The 25,580-nt window shown below is 36.1% G+C and overlaps 1 protein-coding gene across 1 annotated transcript in view; it reads right to left on the bottom strand.

Moving 5' to 3' along the window:
• Positions 1-25,580, bottom strand: part of LOC111150500 (cilia and flagella associated protein 47) — a 526,123-nt gene that overhangs the window by 205,547 nt on the left and 294,996 nt on the right. The window contains exon 45 of the mRNA XM_022507981.1: positions 21,988-22,162. Within this exon, the coding sequence (XP_022363689.1) occupies positions 21,988-22,162 (175 nt within the window). The remainder of the gene's footprint in view (positions 1-21,987; positions 22,163-25,580) is intronic.

Here is a 25,580-nt window from a genome sequence, read left to right as displayed (position 1 = left end):
TATGGACATTGGGGAGGGTATGTGCTATGGTGAGTGCTGTGAATTATGTAAACCTGGTGATTCACAGACCTGTACCCCTGGGGATAAAAATATATTATATGTTTATAAAAAATAAAATTAAAAAAAAAAAGATGAGAAGCTAGAAGGTTCCGTTCATTTCCACAGCCCCCCTATAGACAAACAAAAGCACTTTAAAAGAATGTCAGGGCTCTACAGAATGTAATTTGATTCACTCACATCTATTAGGTTTCTTTCTGCCTTACTATTTCATGATTAGATGAAAGTACAGTAGAAATTTGGAAGAGACTGAGTAATACAGTAAAATGGTTATTATCTTCTATACTTAATTATTTAGGTGTATTATTAGCAAGCATATCTTAACTCAGAAAATGAAGTACCTAGAGAATTACTATATTTATGATACAAACTAATTTATAAAAATTAATTTATAATAAATATTTGCTATAAATTAATGCATGAGTAATTACATTTTCAGAGAAATTTTTGACCTATTTGCTAATCCCACTTCCATCTACTACCGGAAAGTTTCAGCATACATTTTTTTTTTCTATCCTACAAATAAAAAGATCAAATCACATGCTACTTGGAATTTTACCCATTTTAGTTACTTTATTGTGTTTTTATTGTCACTTGAGCATCTGCCTTCACAAATATTCTGATAAAGTCAGCGATTGATTCACTGTGTGCTAATGATTACTCATTACTGAACTTCTTCATTTAATACCAAAAACGGATTCACAGACCTGTACCCCTGGGGCTAATAATACATTATATGTCAATAAATAAATAAATAAATAAATAATTAGTTAATTAATAAAATTTTAAAAAATACCAAAAATGCCAAAATACCAAAATACCAAAAGTATGCTGTAGACTTCATATAAACAAGAAAAGGATTCAGCAATTACAAATTTTAGATCTGTTCAATTTATTTTGTAAAATGTTTTCTTTTTTTTATAGATTTTATTTCTTTATTTGAAAGAGAGACAGAGACAGAACATGAGCAGGGGGCAAGAGGCAGAGGGGGAGGGAGAAGCAGACTCCCTGCTCAGTAGAGAGCCCAGGACCTTGAGATCAGGACCTGAGCCAAAGGCAGACATTTAACCTACTGAGCCACTTAGGTGCCCCAAATATTTTCTTTAGTAGAAGTGTAATTTAGTATCATTCACTCAGGAAAAAAATGTTTTCTGAAATGGCTTGTGCTTAAATTATTAAATTTATTATACTATCCAATAAAGTAACAGCAATTTAAAATGATAAAGACCTATATATTTATGAACAAATTCACTTTTTGAAATATTGGTTAAAATGGATTTTATCACTTCAAAAGAGACTCAACTACTTTTGCTTTTCTATCACCAGGAGGATCTCAAATAAATATAACATTTGAGTGAAAACAGAAGGATAAAAAGAGAAAAAGGGAAAAGGGAAGAAAGGAAGAAGGAAGGATAATTATAAAGAAGAGAGGGAAGCAGGAATCAAAGAAGGAAAAAGAAAGTTTGGGGGGATGCTAAGACAATGGCATGTAACCTTTATTTTCCTAACCAATTCTGAATGGCTGAGAGCACTGGACTTATTTCCCCATGAAGTTTTTTAAGTATCTGTAACCAGGAAAGACTGGTATGCAACTCCCAGTCAGATTTTGCTGAAAGCCAATACTTGAACATCCTCACAGGTACCCTAAAGCAGAGGAAGAATTCCAGAGAGAAAGATCAAAGTGAAGTAATAACTAAATGGCAAAAATTTACAATTATTTGCAGCAGAGCTATGGTAGGCTTAACTGGCAGATGGAAGCCTAATCTCATTAATTGTGTTGGTCAAGTCTAGTAGGCCTTTACTAAAGTCCCGTCAGCTTGATCTTTCAATTATTTAAAGAAGTATAATAAAATCTCCCACTCTGAGGGTTTGTTCATATCTTCTTCCATATTTGTCAAATATTTCTTTACACATTTTGAGATTATGTGGTTAGGTAGAAATAAGTTTGGAATTTTTCTCTACATTGGATGATTTTTTTTTAAAAGATTTTATTTATTTGACAGAGACAAACACTGCGAGAGGGAACACAGGCAGGGGGAGTGGGAGAGGAAGAAGCAGTCCTCTTGCCCAGCAGGGAGCCGGATACAGGGAGTCCAATGTGGGGCTCAATCCCAGGACCTTGGGATCATGACCTGAGCCAAAGGCAGACGCTTAACCACTGAGCCACCCAGGCACCCACACTGGATGATTTTTTTTTAAATTAATGTATTTATTTGCTTTAAAGTCTACTTATTCTAATATATTTATGCCAGCTAATTCTTGATTAGTATATACATTACTAGGTATGTATATTTCTGGATATCTTACCAAGTAATTTTGCCAACAACATAAAGCTGCACTTCACTTTCTATTCTGAAAATATCAACTTTCACAGTTTTGTCTGTTTCTATTTATCATGATTAATGATATATTTGTGTGGAACATCTCATATGGTACATTTCTGTACTACATCCTTCCTTCAGTTCTTCTCTATTCTTGCATTCTATTGGACTCATCAAAGTTTTCTTTATTTCCTTTTATGCCACTGCTGGTTCAGAAATTATGCTGGGGTGCCCAGGTGGCTCCATTGGTTAACTGTTGTTTGGTTAACTGATGTGCCCAGGTGCCCAGGTGGCTCAGTTGGTTAAGTGTCTGACTTTCCCTCTCAGGTCTTAACCTCAGAGACGTGAGGTCAAGCCCAGTGTTGGGCTCCATGCTGGATATGAAGCCTACTTAAAAAAAAAATGGGGTGCCTGGGTGGTGCAGTCACTTGGGTGTCTGACTCAGTTTAGGCTCAGGTCATGATCTTAGGGTCTCTTAGGGTTGTGGGATCGAGACATTGGTTAGACTCTGGTCAGTGCTGAGTCTGCTTAAAAAAATGACTCTCTCTCCCCGTCTCCCCCCTTCAAATAAATAAATAAATCTTTAAAAAGAAGAAATTATATATCAAATCTCTATATTTTTTGGTTGTCCCAAGTTTTCAACATTTACACTTTATAAAAAATATATTAAAATAGTTCAAACTTCTTCCCCCCAATACAAGAACCTTACATGTCTAATGGTAATACCCATCCCCCAATACAGTTATTATCTAGTAATGGAGTTCACTTTGCTTTTAGAACACTGAATTATTCATTATTATTTCCATAGTCAATCCTCACTGAGATTTACACACACTTATTCATGATTTTAATAACCACTGTTACTGGATCCTAATTCTTTTTTCTGAATTAAATTTCCTTCATTCCTAAGTAGGTCCTCCATTTGTTCTTTTAGCAAATATCTGTGAGTTTTAAATTGTCTCAACCTCATTGTTGGATTGAAAATATTTTTATTTCATCCTTACTCTTGAGTGATAGTTTACTGGGATTTAAAATTCTAGGCTGACAGTTAATTTGCTTTAGCACTGTAATTCCACTGTCTTCTGGCTTCTATTCTTACTGTTGGGAATTCTACCTTTGCTATAATTTTTGTTCCTTTGAAAATCATACCTTTTTGTCTTGTTGCTTTTCAGAATTTCTCCTTTACCCCTCTATGGTTTCATTATAACCCATTTAAGTGTGAATTTAGGTGTCACTTATCTTCTAACATTAAAAGAAGTCATTTCTGCCTTTTCTTTTCTTGCTTGCTCCTATAAAAAGGAGAGGGGTCTCTTTCCTGGGTGGTCACTTGTAAAGCGTTCACTTTGCCATGATTTCTTAGATCTGCCTGTGGAGGTAACTCAACGCATCCCCATGGGCCAATTTCCTGTAGCAGAGAAGCATCCATCTATTAGATGTAGGGAGGATAGGGTCTTACACCCATTGGCAGTTTTCAAATAATCTAGGGAAAATTGACATTTTAGGAAATTGTGTTATTTTCCCATTAATGGATAAACTCTACTGTCACCAGTAACAAGAACCACAAATCACCTGGACTCTTCCCATCTCTGCTACCACCCCCAGATCTACATGCTAGATTCTGCACAGCCTTGATAGAATGATGTTCCTCCCCATTTTCCCCAGCAGCGGGAGTCATTTTAACTCCAGAGGGTTTGGATTTCCAAGAGGAATGCAGCAAAAGAAGTCTTACTAGAGGGCCCTCTTGGAAAATATTTTACATAGATTCACTTACTCATTAGAAAAAAAAAAGGTTTAAAACACCTACTATGTGCCAGAAGGGGTGCAAGGAGGAGGCAGCTTCCTAGTTTTCTGGTAGGTACAGATAATAAATTTCTGAGGAAAAGACAGATTATGGGACTAGACTGTTTCCTTTTTATACCTAAATTTTCTTTTAATTATGCATGAGCTGTGGAGGCTATTAAATGTGTTTTTCAATCAGGCCACATCAGCTCAGTAATTACTGGGAATTTCTCATAGGACTTATGTAAATGGGTGGCTGTTATCTTTCCTTTCCATTGCTACTGAATTTTTGAATTTCTGTATGTATTCATGGATCATTTAATGGAAAATTAGAAGAGAGCTTGCCAATATTTTAACTAGGAGTTAAGAGTTGCTGCTTGCCAATATTTTAACTAGGAAGTCGTCTTTCTTTCTATATAATTTTTTAAGATAAAATTTCCAAAAGAAAAGAACTGAAATAAAATTTCTAATTAACCCCTCCAAGAGGAAAGAAGCAAGGGATTACTGATGGTAAATTAACTGTCTTTTGCATTTTTCAATTTCAAATACCATAAACTTTCTCTAATTGTCATATGTTAAGAATAAAATCCGTTTTAAATAGAGTTGATTTTTAAGTTCTTATAGATTGATTTACTAAGAGTGCAAATTAATTTAAGCTGTTAGCAAGCCAATAAACAACACATTCTCTAGGATTTAAACTAGGAGAAAAGGCTTATGCAATTTTTGATTAAATGTCTTCCTAAACGTATTATTGCATAGCATATGTTCACTATTGAAGATCTAATAGAAAGATTAAGATGCTGTTTAAAGCTCACATTTGTTTTTGCTTGCAGGCTCTATGTCCATAGACATAAAACAATCAAAGGCAAACTGGGAGACACTAATAGAACTGAAAGTATCTACAATAAAACTATAAGGATAATACTATATACTCCATCTTGGATATTATAATCATGTAGACTTGGTTATAGCAAATTATTTGATTTAAAGTATGTTTTCTTTGATAATATAAGCCACAATCTTGTTTCATGGATGTAAGGTGGGAGGAAGAAAAAACCTGGGGCTGGCAGAACCCCCAGACGTTAGAACAAGACAGAGATTAACAACTGAACAGGCTGGAAACTCTGACTCTGGTAGGATAGGTATGGGAAGGGAAGCCAGATGAGAAAGGAGGATTAGTCAAACATTTGTGACTGGGATTTTCAAAAACAGAAGTGGCGTTATAATCAAGTATGTGGACCAGAGATAAGAAAAACTAGGTCTGATTGATGTCAGAGACCTGTTCTATTGTCAAGAAAGACCCAGGATCCTGAGTTCAGAGGCAAGATTCTTGTTTAAGAGAACTTGGGCTGTTTAGGACAGGAGTGGATTGCAGGACGAGTGAGCGTACCAGTACCTAGGGAGGGAGTCTGCAAACAACTAGTTTGGATTTTAAGAAATAGAGTAGAAACTTACACCAGGGTACTAAAACACGAAGGCTAGAGGAAGATGCACCACAAGGATGAGAGCACAGAAAGAGGGAGCCAGGGTTGCCGGATTCATACTACAGTAGTACTCAAGAGAGGGCAGGTATGACAGGGGAGACCAATGGACAGCGCAGGTGGGAGCCGAGATCCCAGGTCTCAGGACCTGGGATGAAGTACGTGAGCAGAGACGGTAGGGGAAAGGGAAAGAAACTGAATAGTCTAGGAAAGCTGCTGACAGTAGAACGAGAATTCCTTAAAATATTAACAGTAAGACAACATTGCAGTATGGGATCCATTTCACCTGCTTCCTGAGATTCCCTTGGTTCTGCCACCTCCAGCAACCTCACTACTTGGCCTGCCTCTGTGTTCCTCTGCCTGAGGATGACCTGCAACTTCCTTCAGAACTAATGGAGCCAACCCCTTGGCCACTGCTTGGTGGACAAGTAGATCAGTCCCAAGTTCAGAATTTCTGGCTCCTCATGCCATGGTAGGGCAAGGAACCTGGCATTCTGTAGGGCCAGGGAAGGCCACCTCAAAGCCGAGGGCCATTAACTCCCATGGAGTAAAATCTGGCCAATAGGTATAGGAGACAGGAAGTACACATGAAGACAAAATTATTTCCCTTCCTCTTTCACAGTGATTACTCACAGATATTTTTCACATAGTTTTTCTCTCTTTCTTTTTTTTAAGATATTGTTTATTTATTAGAGAGCGAGAGATAGAGAGAAATTACAAGCAAGGAGGAGAGGGAGAAGCAGACTCCCCGCTGAGCTGGCAGCTAACATGGGGCTCGATCCCACGACCCTGGGACCATGATCCGAGCAGAAGGCAGACGCCTAGCCAACTGAGCCACCCAGGCTCCCCTTCACATAGTTTTTCAAAGTGATACCTGTTGAGCAACCTGTTGCATCTATTCATGGAGGTAAATAGTCGGCACTGAGATAGCAGCTCGAGCATCATTCATTGTTTTGCTTCCCCTTCTTCCCTTTCTTGGTTCTCTTTGCTCTCACTCTCATGGCCCTGAGTTTGCACCTCCCACGTAAAGCATCAGTATTTAATTCTTGCACCAGTCTCTTCACTGTCTAGGGCACTCAAACTAAGATAATCACTAACCAAAAAATAAAGACTTGACGTGACATCTTACATGGCCTCCTGAAGGGATTTTGATTTTCTGGGCCTGATTTTCCTCATTTGTAAAATGGAGATGTAAAGTGATGGCATTACACTGCACAGCAATGGATCCCTAACTGTAATATGTGGATTAACTATGACAGTGATTTGGAAGGAAACTTTTTTTTAATACATTTATTTATTTATTTTAGAGAGAAGAGGGGAAGGGCTGAGGGAGAGAGAGTCTTAGGCAGACTCCATGCTGAGCAAAGAGCCTGAAGCAGGGCTCAGTCTCACAACCCTGGGATCACAACCTGAGCTAAAACCAAGAGTCTGATGCTCAAATGACTGTACCACCCAGGCGCCCCACTTCCAATATATATATATTTTTTAAGTAGGCTCCATGGAGCACTGCGTATTTTGTAAAAGGCATCCAGGTGTCACTGATGTATAACCACGGTTGGCAACAAACAGCAAAGCGGGGGGAGCACAGGCTTTGGATACTACAATTCTCAAATCTCTTCCATTTGTGTCAGAAACCTAACTAAAACTAGCAGGAACCACAGAGGTAATCTGTGGCCCCACTAACTGGCATGTACAGAAGGAATGACCACCTTTACAATGACAGAATCCAGAGATACACCTGGAGTCATAACATGTCATCCTTCTTTCTCTATGCTGACCTCATTCTTGGAGACTCTACCCACTTACCCCAGACTTATATCCTACCAGCTTAGCAGACCTGGGGGAAAAACTCCTTTTCCAAAATTCCAGCAAAGGTCTAAAGGCTGACAGTCCCTGAATTAACTGTGGAAAACTGAAGCCCTGAAACAATTTTTGTAACCAGGTGAATAAACACTCCAATGACCAGAGAGCTAAGGAGACAAGCACTTATCAGTTAGAATTGTGTATAAGCATTATCATGTGTCCAACTGCTGTCATTTCTATTAGTCTATAAGCTTCTTGAGGACAAGAACTTATTATGATTTTCTCTTCATTTGAATCCCCTTAAAACAAATCCAAATGAATGAGTGAAACTCCTTTAAATCTTCAATAAAATATAATTAAGTTTCTAACAAAAATAGATTTTAAAAATTTTAAAAAATATGAAGAATGGTAGAGGTACAAATATTACAATTAAACAATTAACTTTTGGGACAAATAATTAAATGAAATTCAACACAGCTTAGATAGGGACATATAGATTAATTGAATTATTTTTTTATTCCTTAAAATCATTTTTATATGATGAAGCATATACTTTATTTATTTTATTTAACATATAAAATATTTATATGAGAAAACATATACTATGCTCAGAAAAATCAATCCAAGCTATCAATTCTTCACAGAAATTCTTTATTTTTAAAATTTTTTTCTCCACAAAAAATCTTTCCTAACTTTCCCAGTAAGCATTTCCAATGCTTTCTGTCCATATTAAGATTTATTTGAATCACACAATTACAACTCAAATATTCTGATAAAGATCTATACATTACTGTATAGTTTCCACCTCAAAAATCACAACGTCAACTGAAAGTCTAAGATCTCTCTTTCCTAAGTCAGAGAAAGGCAAATATTATATGAACTTTTATATGTAGAATCTAAAAAAACAAGAACAAAAAAAGAACAAATAAACCAAAAAACCTAGAAACAGAACCTCAAATACACAGAACAAACTGATGGTTGCCAGAGAAGAGAGAATGGGGGGATGGGCAAAATGGGTGGAGGGGAGTGGGAAATACAGGCTTCCAGTTATGGAATGAATAAGTCATAGAGATGAAAGGTAGAGCATAAGGAATATAGTCAGTGACACTGTAACAGCATTGTACAGTGACAGATGGGAGCCACACTTCAGGTGAACATAAACATGCAGCATAATACATAGACTCATCCAATCACTATGTCATGCACATGAAAATAATATAACACCATGCGTTAGGTATACTTCCATTAGTCATTCAACCAGTAAATATAAAATTTCTTTTTCTGAAGAAAAACCAAGGTTGTTGGCTAAAAAGAAAATTTTTAAAAATGACATTTCTATAGGGCAGTTTATATAAAAGGGAGACACTAAGTTATAACCTGCCGCAGGTCAGGCAACGAAAAAAAAACTGAAGAAGAAATACCCTGAAACGGAAAGAGATAGGAGTGAACATTCGCAGCAGCTCAGTCATTTACCCATCCTAAGGGTGGCCTGGGCTGAGGCCAGAATACAAGAGCACTTGACCCACTTTTCTGACTTGGCTGAGGAATCTGTGAGCAGTGATATGAATTGAGGAAAATACCTGATCAACAGGATTGATCCCTGTACCCAGGAGTATGATTAGGGAAGAGGCTCAAAAGATTCAGTTACTCCCCATGAACACATTCCCCAAAGGTGATGCATATCAGTGACCCACATTAGGATAAAAAGTATTTCAGAAAGCAGGACAATCAAGAAAATAGAAATATCAATGGTCAGACCTTGAAATTTATATATAAAGTGTTAATAGGTTTATCTCTTAAGTGCCCACTCCCCTGCTGACCACTGAAGCTACATCCTTTCCTCTTTCACTCTATCACCAGACACCCTTTTCCTAATGAGAGAGCACAACTATGCTTCTACATGAAGTCAGTTAGGTGCACCTGGGACAGCACTCCACATCCCAGAGATGGTTAAAAGGCACCTCTCTGAGAAAGGACAAGATTATTATTTTTCCTTCCACAAGAGCTGTGATCACACCAGCTGTCATGACACTTATTAAAACACAGAAGACAAAGATCAAAATATTTTAAGCATAAAGGAAAAAATGAAAATTCTCTAAGATTCTATGTTTAATGTTAAAATAAAGAAACATAGTGAAACATAGGAATGGTAAATAATCATAGACCTAATACTGAAAAGCTGACTTTAAATACTTCATTGTTTTATTACACATATGTGTGATATTACAATGGAATGTGTCACTGGTGCAATGAATGCACAAATGAATGTATTCATTGCATTCAAATATTACTAAAATTGCCCATAAACTTAAGAACAAAATTCTATTTCAGACACTATTTTTCCTCTGACTTTTAGTTTTAAAAAATGAACTTTCTTCTGTTCACACACACACACACACACACACACACACACACACAAAATGATAAAGCAGCAACAAAGAAAATTGTGATTTCCTAAAGTATGTAAGTATACTTACCTAACTACTTTCCTAACTTCTGAATTTTACTAAAGTTCTGTGCATTCAATTTAATATACTTTAGTTAAAATAACTTCTGAACCCCTATGTATGAAAATACAAAATGAATTTACAAATAGAATTGCACCTTCATAAGAAAAAAAGAATGACTATTATACCAGAATCTTCAAATATAAGAATAAAAATTGATCAACCAGGGAGATAAGAACAAGTCATTATTTTCAGTCAGGTATTATATGGATAAAAACAACTGATATAAAATAGAAATGGCCGAAAGTTATAAACAGAGCTAAAAATTATACATATCTAATATGTCAATCTAGTCACCAGCAATTTGTAGACCGTTTGAAACTGAAAACCAGATGCTAGACCTTTTTTATTGAAACAGTGAAGACGAAGTTTGGGTTAAGTTCTCACATGGCTAGTCATATTTCTCCATGCCACAACCACTGTCAGCACATCTCACTAGCTAGTTATCCAAAGAAGTAATACTCTTAGTCACAAGATAGAATGAAAGAATAAGCCACAGAAAAGCAACTACCAATAATGAAAATGTCACTCAGAATATGTCCCAAGGATGGCAAACAGAAGGGACAATTTTCCACATCAAATTCTAAAAGACAAGGATTTTCTCCATCTTGGGTGCCTGAACATTGCTTATTTATACACAGTCAGCCCTCAATAAATATTTGTTGAATAAAGTATCCCATAATCTAGCATCTCTGTTCAAAGAGGGTAAAGATAATACGTTCTAGAGTAAATTATGCAATTATGTCACTATCTACTTGATTCTAGTTAACCTGCTCACCTTCTTTGTGTTTGTTTCCTCACCTACAAAATGTGGAAGTTGGGCTAAATCAGTAGCTTTCAAATCAGAACCCCAGCCTTATGAAAATGTGCTTCATGAGCCATTGCTGGGGTTATAATAATAGGTCAGCAGAGGACAAGCAGACTGAGTTCTAAAGCATCTTCTCTGGTTTTGAACAGAGAAACTTTCCATTTTCCTAATTTATATATTGGATGTTTCATAATATTTCAACCTCCCTCCCTAAACAACTATTGTTACTGTTAATATACTCTTAAATAATCAGTGGGTCAAGAAAAACCTGGGGAAATCAGAAAATACGTTATGATTAATGAAAATGAAGATAAAACATACAGAAACTTGTAGGATTAAGCTCAAGAAGTAATTCACAGTTGCAAATGCCTATATGGAATTTTGTAACTATAAATGCCTACAATAAAGAAGAAAAGAGATCTGAAATCAATAACCTAAACATTCACTTTAAGATACTGGAGAAAGAAGAGCAACCTGAACTAAAAGAAAGTAGAATGAAAAAAATAAAGATTGAAAGAGAAATTAATGATAGAGAAAACAACAGAGAAAAGTCACTAAAACCAAAAGCTAGCTCTTTGAAAAGATCAACAAAACTGACAAACATTTAGCGAAATGGAACAAGAAAAAAAAAAAAGAAAATATTCAAATTCGAATCAGAAATGAAAGTAGGGACATTACTTCTGCCATACAGAAAAAATATGGAATGTAAGAGAATGGTATGAACAATTGTATGCCAAAAATTACACAATTTAAGTGACATCACTGAAACTGACTCAGAAAGAGACAATCTAAATAGATCTACATAACAAGTAAAGATATTGAATATCAAAAGCAAAAACCAATGAAATGCTATCAGCATTACTGTTTTAATGTGCTTGGGATGCCATTAACAAAATAGCATAAACTAGATATCTTATAAATAACATATTTACTTATCACAATTCTGGAGGCTAAAAGTCTAAGAATGAGGTACCAGAAGAGTCAGGTGAGGATCCTCTTCTGGGTTTCAGATTTATCTTTGGATCCTCACACAATAGATAGGGTGAACTAGCTCTTTGGGACATCTTTTAAAAGGATACCAATGCCATTCATGAGGGCTGTGTCCTCATGACCTAATCACCTCCCAAAGACCATACATCCTAATAACATCACCTTGGCCAATAGGTTATCAACATATGAATTCTGAGGGGCCAAAAACATTCAAACCATAATGATTACCAAATGGTATTTATCACAGGGATGAAGGTTGGTTTAACATCCAAAAAAATCAATGAATACGATATTCTGTAACAATAGAATAAAAAAAACAAAATCTACATGTTTATTCCAATTACGCAGAAAAATAATTTGAAAAAAATACAATATGCTTTCATGAGAAAAACATGCAACAAAGTAGGAAGAGATGGGAACTTCCTCAACCTCATAGAGAGCACCTATAAAATACCTACAGCTATCATGATGCTTAATGATTAAAGACTGGATTCTTTTTCCATAAATTCTAGTAGACAAAAATGTCCCCTCTTAATGCTTCTATTTAACATTCTACTGCAGGTATTAACCAGATCAATTAGCTATGAAAAAGAAACATAATGAATCCATTTCACAAGGGAAGATGTAAGACCATCTCTATATGCATATAACATCATATTTTATATGGAAAATTCTAAGGAATCCAGCAAAATAAATTTAAATAATCAATCCATCAAGGTCAGGTGATATAATTTTAGTATACAGCAGTCAACTATATTTCTATACATTTGCAATGAATAATCCAAAAATGGAAATAAGGAAACAATTCTATTTGTAATATCATGAAAAAGAGTAAAATATTTAGGAATATATTTAACAAAAGAAATATAAAACTTACACTTTCAAAACTATGAAACACTGCTGAAAGAAATTAAAGAATATCTAATGAAATGGAAAAATATTACATGGTCATGAATCATAAGACTTAGTATAATTAAGATGATAATCCTCTCCAAATTGATTTATAGATTCAATGTAATACCTATCAGATGGACAGTTGGCTTGCTTGTTCTAAAATCCATATGGAATTGTGAGAATATCAGAACAGCCAAATAATCTGGTTAAAAAAGAGCAACATACTAGGACTCACACTTTTTGATTTCAAAACTTATTACAAAGCCATAATAATCAGAAAAGTGTGGTACTGGCCTAAGGAGACATATAAATCTATGGGATAAAATAGAAAACCCTGAAATAAACCACATATTTATGGTCAAGTGGTTTTCAACAAGGGTGTCAAGATAATTTAACGCAGAAAGAACAGTATTTTCTTTTCTTTTTTTTAAGACCCATTTATTTATGGGGCACCTGGGTGGCTCAGTCAGTTGAGCATCTGTCTTCAGCTCAGGTTGTGATTCCAAAGTCCTGGGATCAAGCTCCACACAAGGCTCCCTGCTCAGTAGAGAGCCTGCTTCTCCCTCTTCCTCTGCTGCTCCTCTTGCTTGTTCTCTCTCTCTCAATGTCTCAAAAAAAAAAAAAAAGAGACCCATTTATTTAAGAGAGAGAGCATGAACAAGTAAGTGAGGGGAGGGTCAGAGGAAGCAAGAGGGGAAGCAGACTCCCCATTGAGCGCAGAGCCCAATGAGATGTGAGGCTGACTCTCATGACAGTGAGATCACAACCTGAGCCAAAACCAAGAGTCAACCGACTGGGCCACTCAGGCACCCCAAAAGAACAGTATTATCTTTTTTTTCCTTGTTTTAAAGATTTTATTTGATTTTTGACAGAGAGAGACACACAATAGTGAGAGGGAACACAAGCAGGGGGAGTGGGAGAGGGAGAAGCAGGCTTCCCACTGAACAGGGAGTCCAGGCAAGGCTCGATCCTAGGACCCTGGGAGCATGACCTGAGCCAAAGGCAGATGTCCAACGAATGAGCCAACCAGGTGCCCCAAGAACAGTATTTTCAACAAATGTTTCCGAGACCACTGGGACAGCCACATTCAAAAGAATGAAGTTAGACCCTTACCTCAAACAATATGCAAATATTAACTCAAAATGGGTAAAAGACCTAAATGTAAGGACTAAAGCTATAAAATTCTGAGAAGAAAATAGAGCTCAATCTTCATGCCCTCAAACTTGGCAATGGATTCTGAAATATGATATCAAAAGCAAGAATCATAATCAATAAGAAAAACAGATCAATGAAAATTAAGAACTGTGCTTCAAAGAACAGTTTTAAGAGAGTGAAAAGACAACCCACAGAATGTAAGAAAATATTTGCAAATCAAATATGTGATAAAGTATTATATCTAGAATATAGATAAAACACTTGCAAATCAATCAGAAAAAGACAAATCAAGTTAAAAAGTAGGTAAAAGGGGCGCCTGGGTGGCTCAGTGGGTTGAGCCGCTGCCTTCGGCTCAGGTCATGATCTCAGAGTCCTGGGATCGAGCCCCGCATTGGGCTCTCTGCTCTCTAGGGGAGCCTGCTTCCTCCTCTCTCTCTGCCTGCCTCTCTGCCTGCTTGTGATCTCTCTGTCAAATAAATAAATAAAATCTTTAAAAAAAAATGGGTAAAAGATCTGAATGGACATTTATACAAATGATATATAAGTAGCCAATAAGGACATGGAAAGAAGCTCAGCATGCCGAGGCACCAGGGAAATGCAAGTCAAAAGCATTTAAGATACCATTTCTACCCACCAGGATAACTAAAATTAAAAAGTCAGATAATAAAGAGTGTTGTCAATGATGCGGGAATACTGGAATCCTTGCACACTGCTGGTGAAATGTAAAATGGTACAGCCTCTTTGGAAAACGGTCTGGTGGTTCCTCAAATGTTTAAACATAGTTAAACATGTGACACAACAGTTCTACTTACAGCTGTATATACCCAAGAAAAATGAAAACATATGTTCACCCAAAAATTTGCACAGAAACATTTATTCACAGTAGGCAAAAGGTAGAAGTAACCCAAATGTTCATCAACGGATCAACAGAAAAACCAAATGCATTAGTCATACAATTGGCCATTAGAAGGAATGAAGTACGGATACATGATACAATGTGGGTAACTGAAAACTTTCTGCTAAGTGAAAGAAGCCAGTTATAAAAATACCACAAACGACATGATTTTTCATATGAAATCTCCAAAATATGCAAATCTATGTAGAGAGAAAAATTAATGATTGCTTAAGGCTGGGGGGAGGGGTGGATGATAGGGAGTTGATAGATAAAGGGTACGGAGTTTCCTTTTGGGGTGACAGAAATGCTTTAAAATGGACTGTGGTAATGGTTACATGTATCTAAGCAATATACAGAAAACCACTGAATTATAAACTTTAAATAAATTGGTGAACTGGGCTGCCTGGGTGCCTCAGTGGGTTAGGCCTCTGCCTTTGGCTCGGGTTGTGATCTTGGGGTCCTGGGATCGAGTCCCGCATCGGGCTCTCTGCTGGGCAGGGAGCCTGCTTCCTCCTCCCTCTCTCTGTCTCTCTCTCTCTCTCTCTCTCTGCTTGCCTCTCTGCCTACTTGTGATCTCTCTCTGTCAAATAAATAAATAAATTGGTGAACTGCATGGTATGTGAACATCTTAAAGTTATTAAAAATAAAATACATAAATAAATACAAGAATAAAGCTTTAAGTATGAATATAGATAAATATCCTCTTATTTTTCACTTGATGTAAATTCAAATTTATATCAGGTATTTATAAGACAAGTACTATCTTTTATGATTGTGATTACAAGTCTTCTTGAAAGGTAGACTATAACAGAAACTATTACATTTATAATTAAATATAAACTTAAAGATCGCAGATAGAGAATACGTTCTTTACTTTTCCTAGTTTTTGTTCTTTTTGATCTTACGAGATTTAAATGTAGTATATGGATTACTGATTTCCTTCTGGAATTTAGTAACATTCTTTTATACAATGTAATCGGACTTGATGGTTTACAGTTGTGGCAATCCTACAAGAGAAATGCATTTGAATTACATTTCTAAGTGAATTAAAGAAATTCTATTTCAAAAAGCTTTTGCAAATTTAAAAAAGATTTTACAAAAAAAAAAGACCTGTAACAAATATATCACTACAAGTTTAACTATATTTCTTTTGAGAAAAATGAACTAACAGCACATTTCTAGGATGAGGTGATTTGATGATGTGGGCAATAAAGTATAGAGGATTGCTTCAATTTAACTCTATTTATTTAAATATTTTATTTATTTATTTGACAGACAGAGACAATGAGAGAGGGAATACAAGTAGGGAGTGGGAGAGGGAGAAGCAGGCTTCCCACTGTGCAGAGAGCCTGATGCAGAGCTCCATCCCAGGACCCTGGGATCATGACCTGAGCCGAAGACAGATGCTTAAGGACTGAGCCACCCAGGCGCCCCTTAACTCAGTTTAATCATTAAACCCAACATTTTAATTGGTACTCTGTTAAATGAAATTTACTTTTATTCTATTTGAAATGCATTTATGGCTATGTGATGTAACTCAGAGATGTAGGGTTTATTTATCAAAGCAGTTAATAAATTTTAAGCAGAAATTTACTTTTGTATTTTTGTAATAATTGTGGAGTCTTATTTTCATACTGAAGGATAATTTAGCTATTACAATAATATATTTAATCCTTATAAAATGGATAGAACCACAGATAGTTTAGTTATTAATAATAAATTTTTCATATAGTTTATAATCACATTACATATTAAATAGATGCCATGGAAAGATTTAGTGAATATTTGTCACCTATTAGACCTGTAATTATTAGTAAATGTTAGAAAATTAAGAAAATTGGAATCAAATGGGAAAAGGTACAGAAGAACAGTGTTCCTACAATATACACTTCCAATATGTCTGCCACATATCCCTTGAGAGAGAACAAGACCCTGGGTCAATGTAAAATACTAGAAACTGAAGAGATACCCTTAGAAATGAAGGTTTCGAGCTCTGTGTAAGTTATCAGAAAAAAAATCAGCCTAGAGCATACTGCTTGAGTGTTCTTGTATATATTTTTCATGGAGCACACAAAACACACAGGATCCTCTATATTGGGGAGGTAATAAGTGTTACTAGATCTACAGGAGATTTCCTGTTTACCTGTACCCATTTGAGGTCCATAAAACTCTTCCTGTCCATAAACTTCAACATCCCCAGACCCACAAGCAGATGAAGTTCTAAGTCAAGACCTACAACCAGGTAAAAGTCTAGGTTTTATGAGGCCTGAGGCTTTTAAAATTTAGGGACCTTCTTCAAGAGAAAGAATATAAAATCACAAATATAAATCTAGGTACAGAGACTAAGAAGGGGGCGTCAAAAAAGTAAAGAATCATAAAATTTATGTGTCTTTGGTAGTAAGACACATAAATCTGCCTCTGAAATCACTAAATGTTTCAGTAATATTTCATGGTCAAATTTAATAGTTCTAGTGCCTAGAGGTGAAGTACTTTAAGGGTGACAGGACTAGAGTATAATTAATAGCCAATGTTTATTAGGTATATCATATAGCATTTAAATTCTTAGCATATGTTATCTCATTAAATTTGCACCTCATCGAGAAGAAATAGATGTGATTACTTTTTCCATTTGTGAAGTACTGATGAAGACCTGAATCATTAACAGCGGGAGTAGAGAAGAGAAGGAAATAAATTACAGAAAATTTGGAACTACAAGATGAATTGTAGGTATGAGCTCAAAAGAGTGAAGCTTCAAGCAGTATGCCCAGATTTCTAATATAAGAGACAGGGTGGATATATATCCCACCAAATGGAAAGATAGAGATTATATTATAAGGAACAAATCAATGAAGAATAATAAAACATTCATTTTTGATCTGAGGGATAAATCTCTCTATCTGTATATCTACCTGCATATCTATATCTGTATCTATATCTATATTTATATCTATAGGTAGGCATGTCATATACCCCTGAATATCAAGTTGAAAACAGAAGGAAAAGGGTAGGAGTAAGGATAAAAGTTAGGGATGTTTGGGGCGCCTGGGTGGCTCAGTGGGTTAAAGCCACTGCCTTCGGCTCAGGTCATGATCTCAGGGTCCTGGGATCGAGTCCCGCATCGGGCTCTCTGCTCCGCAGAGAGCCTGCTTCCTCCTCTCTCCCTCTCTCTCTCTCTCTCTGCCTACTTGTGATCTCTCTGTCAAATAAATAAATAAAATCTTTAAAAGAAAAAAGTTAGGGATGTTAATGGTAGTTTTAACTATGGGAGTGTACAGAATCTCCTATGGGATATATTAAAAGTAATATTCGCCCCAGTAAGACAAGTAGATCCTTGAAGATTCCCATATTGATAGAGTAAACAGAAAAACTCATGAAAAGATTAAGAAGAAATCTTATCAAGGGGATGGAGAAGAAATGCAGGGAACAAGGATATAAAGCCCTATCTCAAATGTCTAGAATTGTGAGTAGATGCCCAATTATCCAGGTCAAATGCAAAAGAGATCCAACAAGGTGAAGACTGAGAATGATCCATTGGATTTGGCAATTAGAAAGCAACTAGGCATTTTACTACAGTGGTAGAGCAAAAGCCAGATCTGAGAGGGTGAGAACAAGTCATGCAGGAATAGAAACTACAAATGAACATAGCCCTACTCAGAAGTATGTTTGTCATGGGAAAGGTATAAATGTCTTTAGTTTCTGAAGCTTGAGAAAGTTTGAGAGGTGAAAGTGAAGGAACTACTCCCAAAGAAGAAGGAACTGTGATAACAAAGAGGTTTTCTGGGATAAGATAAAGGATACACACCACAAGGTTGATAGAGTAGATTCCTATTATTTGGAGATTGAGGGGGAGGTGGTAAGGAGGTTAAGGAAGAGTGTGTGCTCACGTAGCCCCCTCTCCTCCATGACAGAGGTGACAAAGTCATTTGTCCAGTGGAGGTTGGAGACGGGGAAAAACTGGAGTAAAGAGGATGTTTGAGAAGGCTAAAAACCATGTGGAAAGGTTGCTGTGAGCCAAGCAAGGGTCCATGGATAAGCAAGTAGAAGGATCGATGCCTCAATGGGGTCTGAGACAGAATCAGACAGAACTGGGAAAATTAAATGAGAAAAACTATAAAACCAGCTGTCACAGTGCTTTGCATATTGTTGGTGCTCAAAAATATTAGACCTACTCTAGTCCATTAACAACAAAGGAGTCACAGAATCTTTGAGATATATGAAGTGAGACAAGTAATGTCTTTTCGTTGGGAAAATGTCCAGCGTGTACATCTGTCACATCTGTGGAAACAGATGCAGCTACTTGTGTGCACACGCACTTTGTCTACAGCCTCATTTCCTTCTGTTGAAAGCATTATAATGTTAAAGGGTGGGATGGAAAAGATAATACCTTCCTAAATGATGGAGCTAAAATAAATACAGATTTAAGTAGATTATTTCAAATAATTATAGTAATAGCTATGGTTAACCAGAAATGTAGAAGTTTCATTAGGAATTTCAAAAAGGTAAAAAGTCTGATTGGCAACTTTAGTATGAATGGGTAGAAGACAGCCACTTTTCAATACCTCATAACTAGTGCCTTCTCCTGACATTAGAACTTCAATAGATTTTAAGAATGTCCCACTTACACCCCTTTCTTGCAATTAGCAGGAATACTGGGCTATCTCTCTTTCTCCAGATAAATACTTATCATTTCTTCCTCTCTCCATGCCACCTATAGAGAAAAAGAATGAAAGGAAGGAAGGAAGGAAGGAAGGAAGGAAGGAAGAAAGAAATGAAAAAAGAAAAGATTTACGGGCACCTGGCTGGTTCAGTTGGTACATCATGTGACTTGTGATCTTGGGGTTGTGAGTTTGAGCCCCACACTGGGTGTAGAGATTACTTTAAAAAAAAATCTTTTTAAAAAGACCCCAGGGGCACCTGGGTGGCTCGGTGGGTTAATCCTCTGCCTTCAGCTCAGGTCATGATCCCAGGGTCCTGGGATCGAGCCCTGCAACAGGCTCTCTGCTCAGCAGGGAGCCTGCTTCCCCCCCCCCACCTGCCTCTCTGCCTACTTGTCATCTCTCTCTGTCAAATAAATAAATAAAATAAAATTTTTTTAAAAAGACCCCAAAATTTATTCCTATGTTACTATATTGATTGCTAGGAATTTGTGGTTCTCTTCAAAGTGGCTTATATCACAAAGATAAGCTTTGTTTCCCCACAAAGATAAGCTTCTTAAATGCTTAACTCTACTATTCTTTCTCTCAAATTCCAATAGAATGTTATTTGTTAAACTTAAATAGCATATGTTCCTTTCCTTTTCATTAATCAAGTCCACTGCTTAACAATAGGATGTACACTGCACTGTTTAGGCTATATATTTTATGTAACCTGCTACGATCCTGAGTTAGAATATTCTGATTTTGTAAACTTAATTTAGTTAAATGTATGCTGAAGGAAGTGGATACAGAAACCTGGGCTGCAAGACTCTTCTATAAAGTCAACTGCATAGAAAATCAAGTTAGGAACCATGATATGCAAATTATATTTTAAAACTTTTGTGCATGATCTTTTAAAATTTACAGCTCTATTTTTCTTAATTCTCACAATAATCCTCTTACTGAAATGGAGAGTTCACAATTGATATGAAAGAAAAATATTAGCCTTTGAAAATTATTTGAGCGGAAGACTTTTCAATATAGATAACTTCATACTTATTTATAATTAAAGAGCACCTTAATATGCCAATTTTAATAATTTTGCCCAAAGGAATTGATTCTCAAGAGTGTTAAGTGAACAGCTGAATAAGTGAATTGTTTGGACTGGGAATCCTAGCTGGGCTTATAATACACACAACTTTATCCAGTTATCTCAAAGGGGTTAAAAAATTATCATTATAAAATCTTCATTTAAACATTTAATAGTATAATGAAAAGCCGGAGGCAATAAAGATTAAAAAAAAAAAGAAGACAACAACTTAAGAGCTGTCACCAGCTTGACAGGTGATGAGTTAAATATACCCTCACAGTTGTTGGGCGGACTTAAGCTTTTCTGTTTATTATTTTGATTTTGAATGTTTAGACAAGGCACCTACTCTCTAGTTTGTCCTAGGCTTCATCATCCTTCTTGCCTTAGACCAGATCTAATTCATAAATCCTTATTACCTGCTTGGCCACTTAGCATTTGAATCTGAGATCTCAGATCTCCTACGAAGGTAAAATGAACAGATTACCCTGTAACCTTATCATCTGTAACCACCTATTCAGATTTAGAAACATTATATATATATATATTTTTTTTTTTTAAAGATTTTATTTATTTATTTGACAGAGAGAGAGAGAGGGAACACAAGCATGGGGAGTAGGAGTGGGAGAAGCAGGCTCCCCACCAAGCAGGGAGCCTGATGTGGGACTCTATCCCAGGATCCCGGGATCATGACCTGAGCCAAAGACATACACTTAATGACTGAGCCACCCAGGTGCCCCTGAAACATTATATGTTTAACACAAAGCCTCAGGAAAAGAACACAGGAAGATGTAACAAAATGTAAGTTAGCAACAATATAAAGTAGAATCCATGACGCTTGAGTTATGATACATTGTGGGAATATCCCTAGCAAAGAAATTACAATCCTAATGCTATCCACCAGCTTGGAAAGAAGTGAAATGAAAACTAATCTTGGATACTTTAAATTATTTTGTCACATTGTTTATATCTTATTGCTTATATTTGACATTGTAAATTTATTAATATTCTATTTAATCTGGGTTAGTCCTTCCTATTTACAATCACAGAATAAAAAGGTACCAGGAGACGAGTAAGTATTCAAATATTAAATACCCTAGTCCAGATCGGAGATAAATTACTCATAAATAACACACTGTCTCCTCTGATATGCTATTGCCACCAACAGCCCTCCTATCCTTTAAAGCTAGCCTGAACCTCAACTCCAGCACAATTTCTGTAACCAATTTCACTGTCACAGCAAGACCTTACCTTTCTCAAAGAGCACTTAACAGTCTTTATCAGACAACTACTCTTTAAGAAGGAGTAATAACAGGTCTACAAATTCAAGTACCAGTAACTTAGCACTTAAATTTAGTATATAATTTAGATTACTGTGCTATAGTATGGTGATTATTTATAATACAAAATATTCAATAATTGATATTTATGTACACTGAACTAATACATTTAGTATATTACAAACATTTAATTATATTACAAACATCCTATTAGTAGAGAGAATTTCTTTTAAATTTTAGTATATCACAGGGCCTGGGACAGAGCTAGATATTGCAGTTGACATATTACTGATTACCTCTTTTATTTGCAGGTTTAATTTCTTGCGACGGGGTCAATTTAGCTTGAGTTTCTGGAACCTGAGGAATGTAGATTTTCTTGGGGATATCAAAATGTTCTGGAAGGCTCAGTTCTGCTGTGTATAAAATGGACTTAGGCTTCTTTAGCTTTGAAGTATTAAATAGTGTACAAGTCTGAAAATAAACAAAGAGTAAAACTGGAATGTAATTCTTTTAGCTTTTACCCCCAAAACACACATAAAAAAGCATTATTATGCATTTAGAGTCCACATTTGGAAAAAAAATCCACCAAGGGATTGAATTTGTTCATTTCTTTAGACACATTACTTTTTGATTGGTGGAAGATGGCACTAACATGTTTTACAGAATCAGTGGAATCATCCTTTATTAGCAGATGCTCAATATCCCATTCTGTAATCCTTTCAGTGCTGAGGAATTCATTCCTTCAGGGAAAAACCAATTCCACTGGTAAATAGCACTGAGAAAGTACTTCCCTCCTTCAGCTGATCCCTGTGTTCCTCAACATCCAACCCATCAGTTCCAGCTCTTATCAGAAGCACAGTGAGTCTCCTCTCTTTTCCTAATGACAATTTGTGGCAATGACAATGACAATTTTAATGACAATGTATGTGTATGTGTATTTACATTTATATGTATAAAATTAGGTCCCGCCCTTCCATAGACATCCAAACGTACCTTTCATTTAAAAAAATTTTTTTTCTCCTTCCTTCCATCCCAAACATACCCTTTAAATGGGTTTGATACGTTTAGTCCCTTCAACCACTACTTACTTAATGTGGGTTACAACCACTCACCATCATACAACTGCTTTGTAAGACACAATTTAGTTCAATATTGTCCTTCTTAAAATGGAACACTGAAGAGAAAGTGTGAAACAAGTGTGAAGCAAGCAATGCAAAGCACAGAGGTGGGAAATCTTTTATTTTTAGCTGGATGCTCTATCACTAACCACACAGTAAAGCCCAAGGGTTAGACCAAGGATTCTTGAAGGCAGACGGCCTACATTTATAACCCAACTCTAAGTAAGCTTGGCCAGGCTATTAAGCAAAGCTACAAAGTCTTCATTTGTAAAATATGGGCAATAATCATACACACTGCCAATCTGTGGCTTGAATATTTAAAGTGAAAACAAAATCCAGATCCTTGGAACATATTTTGAGTACTCAATAAATGTTGGCTATTATATAATTACTGTCATCATCAACTTGACTGTGGTCACAGTATCATTACTCAACAAAAAGAAATGTTGGTGCCATTATTTTCTCATTCACTGGGTTTGTTATCCACAAAATCCACAAGGATTTTTTTTCCACAAAGGAACATTTTTCAACTACTTCATTTTGGTAATTAAAATCACATAAATTAAAAAACTTAATTTACATTTATCATTGCTTATGTTTGGTTCATTTTTCTAGTCACTACAAACAATTTATCTATTCACATCAGCAACCACCTCTTTAACTTAAATGTATACGATCTGCCTTCTTATCCTCCAATATCATTATGTCATGATATATTGACATAGACTCTCTTCTTAGCCAAACTCTAGTCAGGCTTCTCCAAGCCCTCTTCTCAAGGAAGCCTCAACCTTGGCCTACAGTAACTGCAGATTTTCAGCACAAGTGGTTTTATCTACCCCCTTCCCACACACACACACACACACACACACTAAGAGACTTGAACAAGTGCTGACTTAATTTCTAACAGCTCAAGGCCATATCCCTAGGATGGTTCCAGTTCCCCTTAAAGTGTCTACCTGAGAGAGCTCAATGCTGTCAAGAGAATGTACTGTTTGTTCCAGTCAAAAGCCAGTGACAGGCAGATAGGCCCCTAAACTCCCTCTTATTAGAACAGTTACTTTAGAAAGCTTGCTATTATAAATCCTTTCTCTCCCCCTCTTTTTTCCTTCCACTCCCCACTCAACCCACCCTCCCCCTCTTTCTCTTTCCTTTTTAAGATGTAAGTTTTCTGCCACACAGAAATGTCTTCTCAAGGACTTCAGAATGCAGACATTCAAGGAAATAACGATCCCAGCAGGTAGGTACCCTGTTCTAACTTGCATCACTACCTCTGATCATAAAGATCAGAGAAGTTTGTTTCTCCTGCAGATAAGCATCAATTAACAAATCCAGATCCTCACACTAACCCACCCCCTCCCACTTAAAAATGTCCACTTCCCTGATTCTGCTCATTATTTTTAAGTTCCCAGTTCATTATTCCTCCTTACTTTCTCATCCTCCTTTTAAAATGCCCAGTTCCTCCTCTACAAATATCAGTTTAGTTCATGCTGGATCCTTCTCCTTATTGCAACAGTTACTGAATAAAGGTAATCCTTACGGCTGAAACTCGTATCCAGCTTTGTTCATCTTCAACAGTATCAATAGGATTGCTTCATAATTTAAAGTGCCCTTAAATTATACAAATACAAAAACCATCTTCTTTACTCTTCTGAAGCCTCACAAAGGAGATCTTTTAGGCTTCCTTTATTAAACATATTAAGTTTCAAAATTTCAATGATTTTTCCCATCATTTATCCCAGAATATATAGCATGGCTTTTAAAACATAAACTGGACAAGTTAATAGAAAATAGAAGGAAAATACCCTGTAAGTTCTGGATCTGTCCAGTATCACTGAGTATATCATTAGAGTTGATTTATTAATGGCCAGAAGAATATGAATTCAGTAAATGAGTGCTAAGTGCTGAAGTGTCTGAAACTCATGCTCCTGACAAAAGATCCTGTCTCTTGCAGTATAAAGTAGATACATCATATTGCTATTACTCTACAAATGTTTCAAAAATTCAAATTCCACATGGTTGTGTACAAAAAAAAATTAATCAGATGTGTCACTTTTCTTTGATAGAAAAATGATTACACTTATCCAATCAGATCGATTTCAAGGATGATTTTAGATTTTGTTATATAGTTATTTTATGCTATAACTCAGTATTCCAGACTTTCATTTATTCCATTATACAATTTCATGTTAGTAGACTAAGGAGGGGACATATGGTCTGAAGACTATGCAGGAGAAGGAAAAGAGTAATGGATGAGGGGGGCAAAAACCTGGGTCCATCTCTATTCTGTCACAAATCAGTCATGTGACCTTGGGCTATCATCTGACTATTATGGGGTCTTGGTTTGCAGGGCTCTAAGTGTAAGAGGTTGGACTATGTGTCTCTGAGTGTCTCTGATTTCTTTTCTCAGCTTTAAAATACAATGATGTCTCTACCATGATCTGGGCTCTAATTGCTACCCTTGACATAAGTCTTTTTATGAATCAGTCATTTCATTTTTTGTATTATAAGTATAATTCTACCTTCTCTACATTTCTCCATGGGGTCACTGAAATAATTTGGACAAGTGCACATAAAAACACATTGGAAAAAAAGGTGTAAAATACTATCCAAGGAGAGAGTACTTTAAAAATTAATCTTGTTTACTGTTACAAAAATTATCAACATTATTATATTTCAAGAGTACATTGATAATTGCACTTGAAAAGAACCTTTTACGATTAGATATATATGAGCACAATAAGTTGCATCTGTGAGTTCTGATTTGCTGCAAC

This window comes from Enhydra lutris, unplaced genomic scaffold, assembly GCF_002288905.1.
Source record: "Enhydra lutris kenyoni isolate GAN:26980312 unplaced genomic scaffold, ASM228890v2 scaffoldscaffold23, whole genome shotgun sequence".
Classification (NCBI taxonomy): Eukaryota; Metazoa; Chordata; class Mammalia; order Carnivora; family Mustelidae; genus Enhydra; species Enhydra lutris.
This window is presented reverse-complemented; position numbering and strand designations above follow the sequence as displayed.